General features: G+C 43.2%; 2 protein-coding genes and 1 non-coding gene across 7 annotated transcripts in view; 1 reads left to right on the top strand and 2 right to left on the bottom strand.

Annotated features, from left to right (window-relative positions):
- The window catches only part of AGGF1 (angiogenic factor with G-patch and FHA domains 1), a 55919-nt gene extending 47109 nt beyond the window's left edge, over positions 1 to 8810 (top strand). The window contains exon 15 of one of the 2 annotated variants that reach the window (XM_035014684.1): positions 8164 to 8810. The gene's annotated coding sequence lies outside the window, so the exon portion shown is untranslated. The remainder of the gene's footprint in view (positions 1 to 8163) is intronic. The other variant, XM_035014685.1, reaches the window with a different exon arrangement.
- On the bottom strand, positions 1763 to 12688 carry ZBED3 (zinc finger BED-type containing 3). 4 transcript variants are annotated; one of them, XM_035014686.1, is made up of 4 exons: positions 12524 to 12680; positions 6712 to 6862; positions 5153 to 5289; positions 1763 to 4259 (listed from the first exon to the last, which is right to left on the bottom strand). In XM_035014686.1, exon 4 carries the CDS (start codon positions 4243 to 4245, stop codon positions 3535 to 3537), a length of 711 nt encoding a protein of 236 aa, XP_034870577.1. In that variant the 5' UTR covers positions 4246 to 4259; positions 5153 to 5289; positions 6712 to 6862; positions 12524 to 12680; the 3' UTR covers positions 1763 to 3534. The 4 variants fall into 4 exon arrangements, with proteins under 4 accessions (XP_034870577.1, XP_034870578.1, XP_034870580.1 ...); XM_035014687.1 differs by having other exon boundaries at positions 5153 to 6862; positions 12524 to 12688; XM_035014689.1 differs by lacking the exon at positions 6712 to 6862 and having other exon boundaries at positions 12524 to 12681.
- On the bottom strand, positions 6971 to 7108 carry LOC118017236. The gene has a single exon (XR_004681096.1). It is a non-coding gene; the product is annotated as a small nucleolar RNA SNORA47 (small nucleolar RNA).
- Positions 12689 to 17329: the final 4641 nt, after the last annotated feature.

Below are 17329 nucleotides of genomic sequence, written 5' to 3' on the forward strand. Positions count from 1 at the left end.
TATTGGTGACAGGAATTTGGGGGATGTTCTGATTTCTTCCTAGATTGGGGCATTGCATTTGTGTTACTTGTATAATGAAAAACATTTTAAGAAAAACATTCCTGATAATGACATACTAGTAGTGATATACTAATTTGGATTCAAACCAAACAGCGCAATAATGGATACTTACTAAATCTTTATTGACTAAACAGCTTAAATTATTACTGCTATTTCCTTCTAGGCTATTTTTTTCTGCTATGAATTCTATTCAGAATTAAAGATAAATGAATAATTATATTAGTAACTGTGGGAAAACTAACTTGTAAAACCTTCAAAACACTGAGTTCAATGCCTCAAATTTATTTATTGGACAGCTATTATATACAAAGCACTGTGGGAATAGAAGGCTAACCCAAGGGTGCAGGTCTGGCAGGAGAGGGAAGACAAGAACCCATAGAGTCATATGCCAGATGGCCTGTTCGAAGTGTTACGAGATTATAAAATGCCAAGGAGTCCAGAGAAGTAAAAAAATCATCTCTAAATAAGGAGTAATCAAGGAAAACTTCATGCAAGCAGTTGAATTTGAACTTGGTCTTTGAAAATGGGTGGAATTCTTCATACTCAGAGATTGAAGGGGCCTTTTAAGTGGAGGGAAGGCAAACAAGCATGGAGGAGCCAAGATGAGGACATGTCAGGAGGAACAAGGAGTCTGGTTGGGCTAGGTAGGAGAGGGGACAGATAAGACTGGCAGCAGGGTGGGGGCACTTGAATGACAGGCTACAAAATCGAAGCTTATTGATGATGGGTGATCTTGGGATGCCTTTGAGCAGGAATTGTGATACAATCAGTGTTGGCTTAGAACAGTTCCTTTGGTCAAGTTGAGTGTTAGGAAGGGGACAGTTGGGGAAGACAAGGATGGGAAGATGAACCCTAGATGAATGATAAATGAGGCCTGAGGTTGACAGGTGGCATCAGAAGGAAGACAGATGTGGCACTTTGTAGAAACAGGAACCTAGGATTCAGTGACATGAGTTCAAATCCCACTCTGCCTCAACATTACTTAGCTCCCTGAGCCTAACTCTTCCTCTGCAAAATGGGCATATGTCATGGAGTTACTGCATGGTAGGCAGTTACTCTTGTAAGCTCAGCACAGCTCTGGCACATGGTGAATGCTCAGTGCATGTTAATGTCACGGACATATTACCTGGAATGAGAGGGAGGAAACTTGGTGTCAGCTCAGTGACTAGCAAGGGAGACAGCACAGCAGCCAGGAACAGCGCATCTGGAGGTAGAGACTGGGTTTGGATCTCAACGCTACTTACCAGCTGTGATCTTGTAGAAGCTACTTAACGCCTCTGTATCTGTTTCCTTAGCTGTAAATGGGCATAGTATTAATACCTCCTCAGGGAGCTGCTATGAGAATGAAGTGACATAATGCATGCAGTGTGCAGTATGTACCTGTACATTTTTTTTTTTTAAAGATTTTATTTGAGAGAGAGAATGAGAGACAGCACAGGAGGGAAGAGGGTCAGAGGGAGAAGCAGACACCCCGCTGAGCAGGGAGCCCGATGCGGGACTTGATCCCGGGACTCCAGGATCATGACCTGAGCCGAAGGCAGTCGCTCAACCAACTGAGCCACCCAGGCACCCTACATTTTTTTTTTTTTTAAGATTTTTTATTTATTTATCTGAGAGAGAATGGGAGACAGCATGAGAGGGGGAGGATCAGAGGGAGAAGCAGACTCCCCGCTGAGCAGGGAGTCCGATGTGGGACTCGATCCCGGGACTCCAGGATCATGACCTGAGCCGAAGGCAGTTGCTTAATCAACTGAGCCACCCAGGTGCCCCTGTACCTGTACATTTTAAGAGCCCAGTAAATGTTAGTTCTTGGGTAAGGGGTGGGAATGTGGAACTGAACAGATTTGCCCTTTCCTCAGCAGTGGCAGGATATACAAGTAGAGGGGGAGACATGCAGCAGGGGGTTGGACATGAGGGACTGAACTGGGAAGAACACTCGAGGCTGGAGTTAGCCAGGAGTCACTGGCACAGAGGTAGATGAGCCAAGAATGAGTGCATAAATTGGCTTAAGCAAACAATCAGACAAACCCAGAATAAAGGACATTCTATAAGACCGATGGCTGGGACTCTCAAAAATGTCATGGAAAAAAAAGGGAGCTGTTCTAGACTAAAAGAGACAAAGTTATAATCAAAAAGTAATGAATGAACCTTGATTGGACCCTGGTTTGTTTTGTTTTGTTTTAGAAAAGATAAGACATTTCTGAAACAATTGGGGAATTTTGATTAAGAATTATTTTAGACGCTATTAGGAGATATATATGGTGAAATATTTCTGGATGAAATGCGATGCATGTTTGGGGCAGAGGGCCAAAAAATTAAATAAGGCAGAATATTAACAATTGCTCAGTCTAGGTGGAGGGTGTATGTGGGTGTTCATTGTACTAGCAAGACAAAGGCTGAAAATAAATCATCATATTCAGCTCTTAAGGGTCCAGGGTAGGATGGGAAGCTGACCACTAGCGAAGAATTGACGTATGGGAGGAAGTATAGGCAGCAGGAAGTATAGGATAGTGTTCAGTGGGGGCAGCCTGTTGCTGAGGAAGAGTAGTCTGGGGAAGGGAGGGAATAAGTCAGAAGAAAGGAGAAACAATAATGGGGCAAAGGTCCAGTAATGGTGGAAGAGAAATGGATGGGAACAGAAAAAGAGACAGAGGTGGCCTCAGATGGGAGGAATGCTTTCCTTCTACTGTGACCCAGAAGCGAGGATTGTGGAGATGTGGGAAACCAAGTTCCCTTCCTAACGAGGGAGTAGGTCATGTTTTGCTAGTAAGGGAGTGTGAGGTGGGAAAGTGGGGAAACTCACTACAGCTGACACTGGGTGTGAAACGGAAAGAAAACAGCTGGGGTGGGACAGGGTGCACTTGGTATAGTCTGCAAGCTGGGAGGGGAGTACACAGGGGTTCGCTCAGACTGCGCCAATGAGGCACAAGAGAGGACAGGGTAAAGAGCCGTTGTGGAAGCTAAGTGGCCCCCTTTTCAGAACTTCGTGCTGGGCAAACCAGTTACCAAAGATTTATTCATTGGGAAAGGAGTAAAACTCTTCTTGGATAAAACGCTTTATCCTCATTTCCAAGCCCCCTCCACCCTGGGTTGCCCTGGCTGGTGTACAGGCACGTAGTATGATAGTCTTTGGTACACAAGGAAGTTTCTGTCCTTTCAAAGTCACCGCGTACGAGACTCCGGGTGACCTAGTCTCACGAAGTTGCTCGAGCTGTCATTCCAAAGGCGGTGGGAAGAAAACCGGCTCCTAAAGGCCAACAGCAACGGAGGCCACTGGAGCTTGTGCTCCCAGGCATCCTGGGGGGGCCACGGAGCGTTAGTGATTTTTGGTTCGGCCTCCGAAGCGCTTCTCAAGGGCCCACATTTGGAGATGTCGGCGGGCCTGAGATTCAGGTCCCAGGCGAGGCCGGTCCGCGGACCACACTTGGAGTAGCGCTGGCATGGGAGGGACTGGGGTCGCAAAGCGACCACAGCCTACAGGAGGACCTTGGTGATTATGAAGCCGTCCCTCTCCCCCTCGGGCTCTTCTTTGAGCGGAGTCTGCAGCGGGGCAGAGGCGGCGGCCAAGGCGCCTTCGCGGCGGCTCACTTCCCGCAGCCGCGCCTGCAGCGCCTCCCTCTCGGCCTGCAGCTCCCGCCGCGCCTGGGCCGCCGCGCGCTCCTCCTCCTGCAGGGCCCTGCGCCTCCGCTCCAGGGCGCGCTCGCCCTGCTCCACGGCAGCCTCGCGCCGCGCCAGCTCGCGCTCACGCAGGCTGCAGCGCACGGCCAGCGCGCCCATCTGCTCCAGCAGGCGCGCCCAGTCGCCCTCGGCGGCCGCGGCGGGCCCGGGCGGCGGCGGCGGCGGCTGCGCCGGGCAGGGGACGGCGGGCGGCGAGCGGCGGGCGGAGCTCTTCTCCAGCTCCCGCCGGTGCGCGCTCTTGAGGTGCCTCCACAGCGCCGGGGTGCCCGCGGGGAAGCCCGGGCCGCGGCTCACCTGCTCCCCGCACAGCCGGCAGGTGGCCCACTGGCCCGCGGCGTGGCCCGGACGCGCGGGGGCCAGATGAAAGTAGCCCCAGGCCTCGCAGTATGGCGCCCCCAGGCGGCCGGGAGGGGCCGGAGCCAGGCCGGGGAACGGGCCGCCCCGCGCCGCCGCGTCGTCCGGCCCGCCGGTGTCGTCCATGGGCGCCGGCAGCTCGTCACTCCGCATTCTCTCCGCCGCGCCTGCGTTTCGAGGGAGGAGGTAAGGACAGCCGCCCGACTAGACACACAGTCGCATGCACAACTTCGGCGGCCAGAGGTGGCGGCCTTTTTGTTACACATAAAAAGCCGACGGTTCGTTTGCGGGTACCTGGGTTTCTTTTTCATACTATGAACGGTTTGGTCCTCGGGAAATGTTAGCCCTGTCCAGCCCTTCTGCCCTTAACTAGGAGCGCTCTTCAAGATCAGGCGGGTCCCCAGCTCACAGGTACTGATACTAAGGAAATGGGAAGCACCAGCTAAAGAAGTGCTGTATGTGTGAGTTTTAACTAGTCTCCTTCGCTCTCTTTTAAAAAGGTTACTCTTCTCAGAGTAAGCGCTTCATTTTGTTTGCTGCTCTCAGTGTTAGGGAACAAACTGTTGGAACGAGCCAAAAGGAAAGCCTTGGGAACGGACGATTTGTTTCTTAAACTTGAGCGGTGTAAGTGCCCGTGGTGAACAGCCTTTTAAAGACCTTTCAGTGAGGAAATTTTTTTTCAAAATACAAGTCTCTGTTTTGTGACTTTAAAAACAACGTGCTTATGGGGCACCTGGGTGGCTCAGTCGTTGGGCGTCTGCCTTTCGGCTCGGGTCATGATCCCAGGGTCCTGGGATCGAGTCCCGCATCGGGCTCCTTGCTCGGCGGGGAGCCTGCTTCTCCCTCTGCCGTTCCCTGCCACTCTGCCTACTTGTGATTCCTCTCTCTCTCTCTCTCTCTGTCAAATAAATAAATTAAATCTTTTAAAAAAACAAAAAAACAAAACAAAAAACACAACGTGCTTATGAGGAAAATGGCAGTACTAAAAAAACACTAAAACGTTTTAAAAATATACATACTTAGGAAAACAAATACACAAAGCAGTTTTCTGAATTTTTACCTTTAAATTAGTTGGTAGGCCATGTCCTGTGGGCCTTGGGGGGTCCCTGTCATTGCCTCAGAGTTTCCAGCCAATGTCAGTTGTCAGGTAGCAACACTGTAGCATGAATCCTGAGTTCTAAAGAACCATCAGCAGTGCTAGGATAAATTCAGAGGACAGGCAGTGAGTTAAAGAAATTCAGTAAACAGCCCCCTAAACAGATACCAGAATACTGGCTAGCACCATGTTATTCTAGTGTTCTTTTTTTTTCTCGCCCTGTCATAGTTGCTCCAGTTCTAAAACAAAAAGAAGTTTTCTGTATTGCTCATCTCCTCTATATATTTAAAAGATAAAAAGCTTTGTCAATGCTTTTAATTAAGGAAGGAAATAAAAGTAATAGCTTCTTCTCTGTCCAGCAGATATCTGTGGTTGAAAGGATCCACACACAACCCAGTGACTATCATTGCAAAGTCTTTCCTATTAAAACAGTTTATCACAGAAATAACCTATCAGACAAGGAGGGATAGAAAAGGTGAAGTTTAGTCTTGCGGAAGTAACTTCACAAAGGACCAAATGCGTAATTCTAAACAAATTTGTTTTGAAAATTTAAAAATAATAAGAGAACACGTGGCAGACTTGGAGGTCTTCTGAGAATTTATTTCAGGGGGAAAATCAAGGCCAAGATACATAGTGAGATAGCCAGTGTCCACTTGTACTGTCAGGTTTTGAACCAACAGCTGTGGAGATGATAAAGTTCCAGAATCTCTTTTGTTTTAACGTAACTGGGAATGACAGAAGACACAGTTGGGAACAGGAAAAATAAGTTGCTATAATAGTAGTAGTGTTTAGTGTAAGCTTTTATTTCAGTTGCTGAGAGTCTTGTTACAGATACGTTATAGTTTTCTAAATCTCGTTTTTCTCCCCACCAAGCTGTTCTAGTCAGGATCAGGCATCACGTTAAACATATCACTCATATTTTAAAAAAAGGTCACAAACTTACCAGAATCATCAAAAAAGACAAGTACCAGTCCTCTTCTAACAAAAGAATTAGCTATTTACATATCTTGTGATACAACGGGCATTGATTTGAATATAGTTTCTCATGAAAGCCAATTAGTATAAAAAGTCTTTGGAAATTAAAAGGCTACATTTCCTGCAAGAGATTTACTAAATCTCCAAAGTCCCCAAAGGGGGAGTAATAGGATGAAGAGGGGAGTTACAATTTTCAAGGATAATTTTTTTTTTATGCTTAGTAAACATTATGGTTATGTAACATTATGGTTAGTAAACAGACCAGATTTTAGTATTAGAAACTGTTTTTGGTAACCTAAATTTACCTAACTATTTTTTTTTTTTAGAATTTCATTTCTTCTATATTAGAATCCTCTCTTTACAGAGTTCCTTTTTTTATTACTAGATAGACACAAAGGGGGAGAGAATAGGATTATGAATTCTTGTATTTTTATAAATTAAAAGAGATTTAAAGGTTTTCTATAATATCAAGACTATTGCTTTGCATTCTGATAATGCTTTCTTGAGCTGGGGGTTGAAAACTATATATAAGCTGCAGACTGTCTTACCTGTGCCAGAGTCTGAGAGTGATCATTACTGATGTGCCCCTAAAAGTGCCAGGGTGACCAATTACTGTCATGCTTTACCTCCCTGGAAGATGTCTCTGGGTTTCTTCAAAATCTGGGATGCCCAGGGGAGTGCCACATACATGAATGCCATCTGTTGTAAGAGCGAGGGTGGAAACAAGAGTGAGAAGCACTGATTTTGATGTCTTAATCCTTTAAATTTAGTGGACTGCCTCATCTGAGCCAGGGACATGCAGCACTGTAAATGTCGGCCAGCACAGCGCTGCCCCTCCAAGGGCGGCAGAGGGACATCCTCTGCCTTGGCAGGCCTTCACTCTCGGAGGTCTTAACCGGTGGAAGGCAGCACAGTACTGAACTGCCTCACCTTCTCAGTCCTCCGCACACAGCTACATCCTGGCTCAATACAGTCTTCTGTTCAGACTAAGTATTTAAACAGTGACCAGCAGTCTGTGGCCATAGGTCATCATAGCCTTCCTAGTTCTGCTAAACAACCCCTGGGCTTGTTTCAACTATCCCTACAGTACAGAGGGAGAGAAGCCTCCTAGTCAGCTATCTTGGCTTGGGACAGAGGCCTCAGCAACTTCAGCCACAACCCTAATACACAAAGAGCTCTTACAAACTGACAAGAAAAAGACAAACAACCCAATAAAAAAAAAATGGGCAAGAAATACGAGTAGGCAAATGACCTAAGAACAAAATCAGATGGCCAAGAAATTTGTGAAAAGATTCACATCACTTACATTCAGGGAAGTGCTATTAAAGTAATAGTAAGGTCTCATTTTAGATCCATCACACTAACAAAAACGAAGAGGTCTGTCAGCCAAAGTTAGAAGGGAGGCAGAGAAAAGGGTATGTTCATGCATTACTAGTGGAGATGTGGAAGCTTTTAGGAAAGCAGTCTGGCAATTTCTGTTAATTAAAAATAGATATAATCGGGGATCCCCTTCTTGGGAATCTATTCTGTAGAACTAAAAGTACTAATACATAAAGCATTATGTATTAGGATGTTTATTACAGTATTATCTGGAACGGCAAAAAACTGGAAACACGGCAATGCCTGTCAGCTGGAGAATGGCTGGGTAAATGATGTGTGTTCACACCTGGGAATATTGTGCAGCCATTAAAAAGGACGGATTGGAGCTCTGCTAGAAGACCTAGAGGGATTTCTGAAGGAACTCTTCAGGGAGAAAAGCCAAATGCAGAAAAATATGTATAATATGATGTCATTATTCTTAAATAATATACAGATCTGTGTAGGATATATAAGATTATATATATATATGAAGAAAAATGAGGAAGATACATTGTCGGTTGATGAGTGGCAGCTGGTGTGAAAAGAGAAAGGGAAGAAGTAAACACAGAAGGAAGAGTAAAAAGGTCCTAAGAAAGCATGCACATTTGTGGATACATTTAGGTAGACTATGTATATTGCAGGATCTACACATAATGTGGAGAGCGAGATGGAGTCACTCACATCAAGCAGTGATGTCATGAATGAGGAAAGCAGACAAGGGTGATGAGCTGAGAATAAATATCACTAAAACTCTTCACAGCCTGTTGGCACCCAGAAGTGATGACCAGCAAAGCCAAGAGAGCCTGGATGAACCGAGAACTGATGATTGGTAGAATCCGAAGTCTGGAAGGGCTAGACTGATCAAACTCCTTTAAAAAGGGAAGATTTTTGCAGCAAACTGTCATATTCTCCAGACACTGACCCTTCCACGTCTGACCGCATCAGAAAGGCAACTGCCACCGAAGGTCCTGCCCAGTTGATCTCTGAACATAATAGAGATCCTCCCCTGCTTGAACATACTAAGCAGGAAGCACTGAGTGGACCCATACTGGTCGAGACCTCATCTCATCTGTGTGCTTGTAGACTGACTTTGCATTGGGTTCATTAACTTACCCTATTTTATCTTGTTTGTTATGTGACTTTTATATTGTACTTTGTTTTGTGTGTTGTATATGAAGCCAAGGTAAATGCGCAGTGAAATATCATTGAGTTTGGAATTCTGAACCTGCTTTTACAATTATGTTAACCTTGCTTTATGATTCAATAAAGCTGACATTATGGAAAGACACAATCTGTGTCTGTGCCTTCTTAGAGTAGCTCCCCAACAATGTAAATACAAAGTAATTTTCTAAAACAGTCCTCAGGCCCTTGAGTCCATGTTGGGCCAGGCAGCCTGAACTACGGAGACTGGAGAGGACAGTCCCGTGAGGCATAGCACTGCCATCTGGCCCTAGAGGGACCCCAGTGTGTGAGGTTGCTCGGCGTCAGGAGGTTTGCTGGCCCTGCTTGAACAGAAGGAGATTCTGTATACATAAGAGATGGAAGTACCTGGGAGGAATGCCCACCTGCCCCATCCCCCTGGCACAGGCAGGCACTCAAGGGATGCTGCCTTCAATGCAATGAACTTGACTACTTTTCTTAGACCCAGCTCACTAAATCCCAATCTCTCCATCTGTCAAGGAAAATGATAAGATTATCTGCCTCTAAACCTGTGGCTGAAATCAAATAATGCAAATGATCTCGCTTTTGGATTCTCCAGTGCTATATAACTTCAGGGCATGAACAAAAAGAAGCTACCAGTATTTACTGCTCAGACACACCCACATTAAGATCTTAGTGGTTAAAGACAGTGTTATTTCTCTCTTTGACACTGTTACTCAGTAGAGTAGACAGTTTAAGTTGGAAAAATTCTCTCGAGGATTTTTTAATATAAAAAGCAAAAAAGAATCACAGATCCACCTTCCCTCCCCAACCAAATTTATTTTCATTTTGTAAATTGACTTTCATGCAAAATAGGTTGCTCCTGTCTCAGGTAGAAAATAATGGGGAGGTCTGGTTACCTGGAGCCCTGCGATATGTATTACTTCCTTACCAAGTAACCAAGAAAAATGCACACCTATTAACTACATGGTTAGCTAACATGAAGAAAATGAAAAATAAGAGCTCCCTTAATTTTTTCTTAAACAGTTTTTAAATTACCAGAAAGGTGCCAGTGAATGTGATTATTTTGCTTACAATCCATTCACTCCATCCACTCTCATTCAAATTGCTCATTGTGCACCTGCTCATCTGAGGTCAGACAAGGGCTTGCTGCCTGCCCAGGATGCCAACAAGAGAACCACATATTCCATCCCCTCCAGAAGCTCACCGTCTGGTGGGGAGAGACGCTTCCAGCAATAATTCTGATACATATGCTAAAGGTCAGAGCACTGTTCACTCATGAGGGTAAATTCCATCACGCGATGTCCATATTGAGGAAAGGGTGGGTCGTGGGGGCCCTAACACAAATGTTCAAGCAGACACTCCTGCTTCAGCATCTCTTCCCTTCCTGACCTCCTTCAGGGCCCCAAATTCACAAAAAACACATTGCCACTAGTGCTGACTCTCATAAAGTTCCAATTCTTTAGTCTTATAACTAGGCTTCCAAGCTCATATTTTAAAAAAATATTTCCTGATGCTAAATGAAAGTAGCTAGCATGAAATTAATTTAATAGTGGAAATGTTTTAGTCCAATTTCGGGGAAGGGGAAAAAGCTGAGAGAAAAGTAGATTTTAGTTATTTCATGGAAGGGGGAGAGTAGTATTGTTGGTACCACACCTCTAAACTCTCCCATAGTGAATTTCATTTGAGTATCCATTATCTGGAAGGAATGATAAGTTTAAGCCTGTGGAAGATAATAAATTCACATTAATTATTTCAAACTGCATTTGAAGTTTTATTTGCAGTTCTCCAAAGTTATAGTCTTCTAATAATCTATCAGATTAAAACCCAGACTCTTCAGTATCCTCTCCCTGAATACCAATATAGAGAATAAGGGAGATCAAAACCCAGATGAATAATTTGTGTAAATATGGGTGTACATACATATAATATATGACTGTAACATTAAGAATCATCCTATAAAATACCCACGGAAGTTAATTTTATTATTTTATACTTATGCTTGAACACATACAAAATATTAGGCAGGCTAAAGGCCAAAGAACGAGGCAATGTTCTCAAAAGGGAATAGCAAATGAACTATAGCTCTGTTTGTCCTTCCACAGCCAAGGCTAATCACTTCAGATGGATTAATCTGGCAGAGTTGTAAACAAATACCTGACTTTGAGCCTGGGTCTTAGGTAAGAAATTCACACTAATGTGAAATCCACACAGACTTGGGTGGAAACACTAAAGCACCATGGAGATGGGGGCAGGGATTCCTGTTTGAGCATTTGGCTCCTATTTGGCTTCTCCTCTCCAAAACGAGAAACATTAAGAAAGTCTCATTTACTTCACCCACCAGTAACTTAATCAAAGCAGAACATAATAAATAATTAGCCTTGACAATTGAAATATCAAGGAAACCACAATTCATTCACCTGTTACTTGTCCATCTCTTTGAAATATTAGTTTACTACCATGGATTCATCTATTTATAAACATATCCAGCCAATCAGAAAAATTAGTCTGGAATCACAAGGCTGAAGACTTAGATGAAGTGAAAAAGCAAAAAAATGCCTCCAAACTGTGAAGTGTGGATACTTAGCTCAGGCAATACATGGGTAAGTGTGAAAATACTTAGATAAATGTTACACATGGACTGTAAAAAATGTACTGGACCCACACCTAATTGTATGATGAGTCAGAGATGTTTTCTGAATGTGTTAAGCCAAACTCTTAGATACCTCTACCATTAGCTAAAAGGCCAGATGTATTCTTAATGCATTTTTAAAAATGAAAAGCTTCTACCCTAAACTGGACCTTTATTTTAGGTCTACATGACTTTAATACATGTTCCTCAAAAGAAGGGTGTTGATTCCTTTTGTCTTGTAAAACGCATACTTTAATATGAATTACAGGAATTTAAAGCTGCCCTACTTTGAAGTCCTTTGTAATACAAAGAATTTTTAATTGAGAATGACCTTGTTTTGGCTCTTGGCCATTTTACACATTGTTGCATACTTTTTATTGTCCTTTGCCTCAAGCTATTTTTGGCCAAAAAGAGTGTACAAATAATAACATGAATGCAAAGTGCATAAAATAATTACCCTAATTATGTCAATTTATTAAGCTTTTTTTACAATAGCTTCTGTTTAACACCATATTCATGTAGTCTGGGCTAATTTGAAGTTTGGATAGTAGTTATTTTTTTCTTTCAAGAAAGGAAAAATAATTTTGTTTGGTAAGCTTCGGGCATTTGGCTACTGTCAGTAGTTACAGCAAACTGCTTCTCTATACTCAGAGAGGATCGGAAAATTCTTTTGTTTGAGCACCATGGAGATGGGGGCAGGGATTCCTGTTTGAGCATTTGGCTCGTATTTGGCTTCTCCTCTCCAAAATGAGAAACATCAAGAAAGTCTCAGAGAAAGAGCACACTACAGGGCATGCAACCATTTGCCACTGTTAAAAGTCTGACTGCAAAAAGGCAATTTTACTTAGGAAAGCAGATGATTTTCGATATTCTCAAATAACTTTTTTGAAAGGAGCCTGGGAGCAAAAACGAGGTGCTGAAAGAAGCTGAGCAGTGCCTTTAGGCAGAATCCGGGGCCACATGCGTCTTTTATACTAGGGACAACCCGAGCCCAGAGAAGGAAGGGCACGTCCGGCAGCCCGTGCGCAAGCCAGCCTGTGACAATAGCGCACGGTGGCGTTTGCGGGTTGCTGGCTCACCTGCGGCCCCCGAGGCCCGGGACTGGTCCCCATTCCCTTCGCCGCCCCACTTCTCCCCCAGCGCCTGGTGGGCCGCGACCCGCCCAGGCCTCCGGGAGCGCGGCCGCCTACGTGGCGGCGCACACTCACCCCATCACCCCCAAAGCGCGGCAGGAGCAAGAGGCGGGCTAGAAGTCTGGGATCGCGGGTCCCCTCCAGGATCCTCGCAGACATTTTGTTCTGTGCAGAAACCTCCGCGCGTATCCCTTAAAGACACAGCGCTCAATTCACGCATCTGGGGGTGAAAGGGGGAGGGTAACATGTGACCTATAGGGGAAAGGGCTGGAGAGTCACTCCTTAGCCATCCAGGTCCACGAGTGACAGACCTCGTTTGCCAAGGTTTAAAAATGATGCAGTTGTTTAGTGCTTTTTAAAAATGTAATTTTTATTTTATGCTTATACATTAACCTTCCAAGACCTGGATTCCTGTCTTGAGTCTGAGTGCAGTTTGCATCCTTTCAGGTTCAAGGTATCTGATGGTTCAAGTTGTTAAAAGAAACCCGCCGAACCAAGGTCTGGACAGGGCTCATTGGTGTTCTAGAACTTAATAACGCTAGTGTATCAGCTTTCGATGGATTATGTTGTGGTAACAACGCCTACAACTCGGTGATTTACAATAAGAAAGATTCATTTCTCAAGCAAATTACATCTGCTACATCTATTCCACTAGTTTCCTTTACTCCAGGCTCCAGGTTGAAAGATCAACTTTTTGCGGGGGATACACTCACTTCACCGTGTGCTGGAACCAACTTTAGGGAAGAAGAGTCCTGATTTGTAGTGTTTGTTATTTCCATGATGTAAATACTCCCACCGTGGCTGATTTCAAGCTACTTTTAACAAGTTTAACAAGTGACTTGCCAAATTTCTGGAAATGTTACAATCAGCTCTTATACACCACCTGCGCATGCTGCTCCTAAAACAAAACAGCTCACATCTGAGCACCCCAATTCTGTTCACATTTTATTGGCCAAAGCAAGTCATATGGCAAAGCTTGCTGTCAATGGGGCCAGAAAGTGTACTCTCAAAAAAAAAAAAAGAAAAAAAAAGAAACCTTGCAAGTCGTATAACAATGGGCAGAGATTATATAATCCTTTTAAAAGGAGGACAGGGAATTAGTGATTACAGTATTATAATCCACTTTACATGCTTCGGTTCAAGTAATTTTTTTTCAACCTCATTTTTTCTATAAATTAGAAAAATGTCTAAGTGTCAAAGTCCATTAATGGAGTTTCTCCCTACCATTCCAAGAATGGTTTCGGAAGAAACTGGTTGGGTATCTTAAAAGGGATTATTTTGCAAAGTGAAAGTAAACTATTAGGTTGACATTTTTCTTCTCAGAAGGACACTTACTGCTGTGGACATCAATTAAAAGAATAGTAACTAGTATAAATGAATCTGGTTAAGTCATCTCTTATTTGTTGCTTAATTCAAAAACAGATTTTTAAAGATTATTGTATCTGACAGTTCTTTTAACAGGAGGCTTTATTACTTTGAATACTTTAAAAATCCATTTGGCTTTAGACTGACCATGTAATGAGATACATGGTATTTTCATTAGTTTTTAGTAAGTGCTGGTTATGAGCAAAGCACTATTCTAAACCTGAGTAGGAGTCTGGAGATTCTAGAGATAGTTCAGTAAGATAGTAAGATAAATGCAACTCAAAGAAGAAAATGGAAAATGATGTAAAAGGAAACTTTCAAGCGCCACACTAATTTGAAAACAGCTACATTTTTTTTTTTTTAAACTGGCAACATTTGAGCAAGACTTGAAAAAGTGTAGGATTTGGACTCCTGGAATTACGTGTTTGTTATCCTAGCAAGATGTGTTTTGGATTTATTTTTGAAGTCTAGAGAAATGGAGCCTGTCTTTTCTGTGTTTGAGTCAATGCTTAAACTTCCTTATAAGCTAAAATCTCTTTCTTGTAGTTTTAAATTAAATTTTATTTTATTTTTTAAATTTATTTATTTTTAAGATTTTATTTATTTATTTGACACAGAGAGACACAGCGAGAGAGGGAACACAAGCAGGGGGAGAGGGAGAAGCAGGCTTCCCGCTGAGCAGGGAGCCCGACGCGGGGCTCGATCCCAGGACCCTGAGATCATGACCTGAGCCGAAGGCAGATGCTTAAGGACTGAGCCTCCCAGGCGCCCCTTAAATTAAATTTTAAATAAATTATAAAATATATCTCAAATATCTAATAACTCTTCTTTGTCCCACATTCTTTGTTCAAGTTTCAGCATGAAAAATGCTCTTTAGTTCTTTCTTTGGTAGTGGCAGTTCCCCTAACTTTCGTCAACCATTTAACAATAAATAAATAACATTTCGTTTTCATCGGAAGACCTCATTTCTATCCCCTGCTCTAAAAGTTGGCAAAGCATAAAGACCTGCATTTCATTGGTAACACAGAACATTTACCCCCCAGATGCTTCCCAAAGATTATAGCCTTGAAATCTGCTGTCTGACCTTACCAAAAACCCATCATGAGAAGACTGTTTATGGAGATTACCTCAAAGACATAAAATTATAGAGCTGTGTACTTGGAACATACTCTTTTGGTACGTTCTATATGTGCATTTGGTCTGTAGTTTCCTTGTGACGTTTTTGTCTGGTTTTGGTGTCAGAGTAATACTGGCCTTATAAAATGAGTTGAAAAGTATTCCTTCCTCTTCTCTTTTCGGGAAGAGTTTGTGAAGAATTGGTATTCTTTTTTAAATGTTTGATAGAGGGGCGCCTGGGTGGCTCAGTCGGTTAAGCGTCTGCCTTCGGCTCAGGTCATGATTTCAGGGTCTTGGGATCGAGCCCCGTATTGGACTCCCTACTCAGTGGGGAGTCTGCTTCTCCCTCTGCCCCTCCCCGCCTTGTGCTCGCTTGCTCTCTCTGTCTCTCTCAAATAAACTAAATTTAAAAAAATCTTAAAAAAAAAATAAGTGGTAGAATTCCACAGTGAAGCCATCTGGGCCTGGGCTTTATGAATAGTTTTTTGGTTACTAATTCAATCTTTTCATTATTTAGGTCTACTCAGATCATCTCTTTCTTCTTGAGTCAGTTTTGGTAGTTTGTATCTTTCTAGGAATTTGTCCATTTCATCCAAGTTATCTAATGTGTTGGTATACAGTTGTACCTAGTATTCCTTTATAGTCCTTTTTATTTCTGTGAAGTTGGTAATAATGTCTCTTCTTCATTTCTGATTCCTGGATGTGCACCTTGTAGGAAATAGCTGCATAAAATTTATTATTGGGGCAAGTGTCATGATGTCATCAACTATAGTCGTGAATTGATTCCCGAAGTTTTTTTCTGTAGGACCCAGTGGAGACCATTCTCTGAACTCTCAGCGTCCTGAAAAGCTCTGTATCCCCTGAACAAATAAGGATCTTTTAATCCTGTGGGCCCTGTGGATCATGTAACAGTTTCCTGCTTCAGCTGCTAGGAAGAGACTAAGAGTCAAATATATGGGATGCCTACTCTATATTAGTTTTCTAGTGCTCCTGTAACAAATTACCACAAATTAAGTGGCTTAAACAATAGGAATTTATTCTCTCACAGTTCTGAAGGTTGTAAGTCCAAACTCAAGGTGTCAGCAGGGCCATAGTCTGTCTAAAACCTGTAGGGAAAATCCTTCTTTGCCTATTCCTAGCTTTTGGTGGTGGCCAGCCATCCTTGGTTTCCAGCTGTATCACTCCAGTCTCTACCTTTGTTGTCACATGCCCTTCTCCTTGTGTATCTGTGTCTAAGTTTCCCTCTTCTTGTAAAGACACCAGTCATGTTGGGGGAGACTGGCTGGCTCAGTTGGTGGAACATGTGACTCTTGATCTCAGGGTTGTGGGTTCGAGCCCCACATTGGGTGTAGAGATTACTTAAAATCTTAAAAAAATAAAATAAAAAATAGGGGCGGCTGGGTGGCTCAGTTGGTTAAGTGTCTGCCTTTGGTTCAGGTCATGATCCTAGGGTCCTGGGGTCAAGCCCATGTCGGGCTCCCTGCTCAGCGGAGAGTCTGCTTCTCCCTCTCCCTCTGCCCCTCCCCCACCCCTGCTCTCTCCCCCCTCGTAGGCGCGAGTGCACTCTCTCTCTCTCAAATAAATAAATAAAATCTTAAAAAAAATAAATATATAAAGGCACCAGTCATATTGGATTAAACCCCACCCTAATGACCTTCTCTTAATTTGATTACCTTTGCAAACATCCTATTTCCAAATAAGGCCACATTCACAGGTACCTGGGGTTAGGATGTCAACACCTTTTTTTGCAGGGAGGGGTACACAATTCAACTTGTAACACTTACCTACCAGTTCCATATGGTCAACTTTCTTTGTGCTAATCTTTTATTTTCCTTTTGTCCTGATTCCCTGGATTACTTAGTTTTTTCTTAATTGTATGCCTCTTGGCAGAATCTGAAGGGAAGAGGGCAGGCAGGAAGGAAGACAGTAGAGGAAGTGAGGGAGGAAGAAAAGTTTGCCAAGAAAAATCAGACCTGGAACTTGGGGAACAGAGTTGCAGGAATGGGCAATGGGATGGGGAAGATTGGCTGGAAAAGTGTTCTCAGAATTACTCGTGTGTGTGGGTGTGGGGGAGTGGGAGAAGTGGTTAGCAGCTGCCTACAGCTTAGCCGACCTAGAGAAAAGTGGGATGTAGTTTGAGGAGCTGAGGATTGGGAGAAGGGTATGATCTAGCGACCTTTAAGAAATTATTTATTTATTTACTTACTTAATTCATATATAGTTAACATATAGTGTTATATTAGTTTCACGTGTATAATATAGTGATTCAACAATTCTATACATTACTCAGTGCTCATCATGATAACTGTACTCTTTATCCCCATCACCTATTTCACCCATCCCCACACCCACCTCCCCTCTGGTAACCATCAGTTTGTTTTCTATAGTTAAGAGTCTATT

The sequence above is a fragment of the Mirounga leonina genome, unplaced genomic scaffold (genome assembly GCF_011800145.1).
Source record: "Mirounga leonina isolate KUSES-001 unplaced genomic scaffold, KU_Mleo_1.0 Mir_168, whole genome shotgun sequence".
NCBI classification, from domain to species: domain Eukaryota; kingdom Metazoa; phylum Chordata; class Mammalia; order Carnivora; family Phocidae; genus Mirounga; species Mirounga leonina.

Excerpts from the sequence above, each read along its gene's own strand:
- ZBED3 (XM_035014687.1), bottom strand. The coding sequence starts at position 4,245 with ATGCGGAGTGACGAGCTGCCGGCGCCCATGGACGACACCGGCGGGCCG.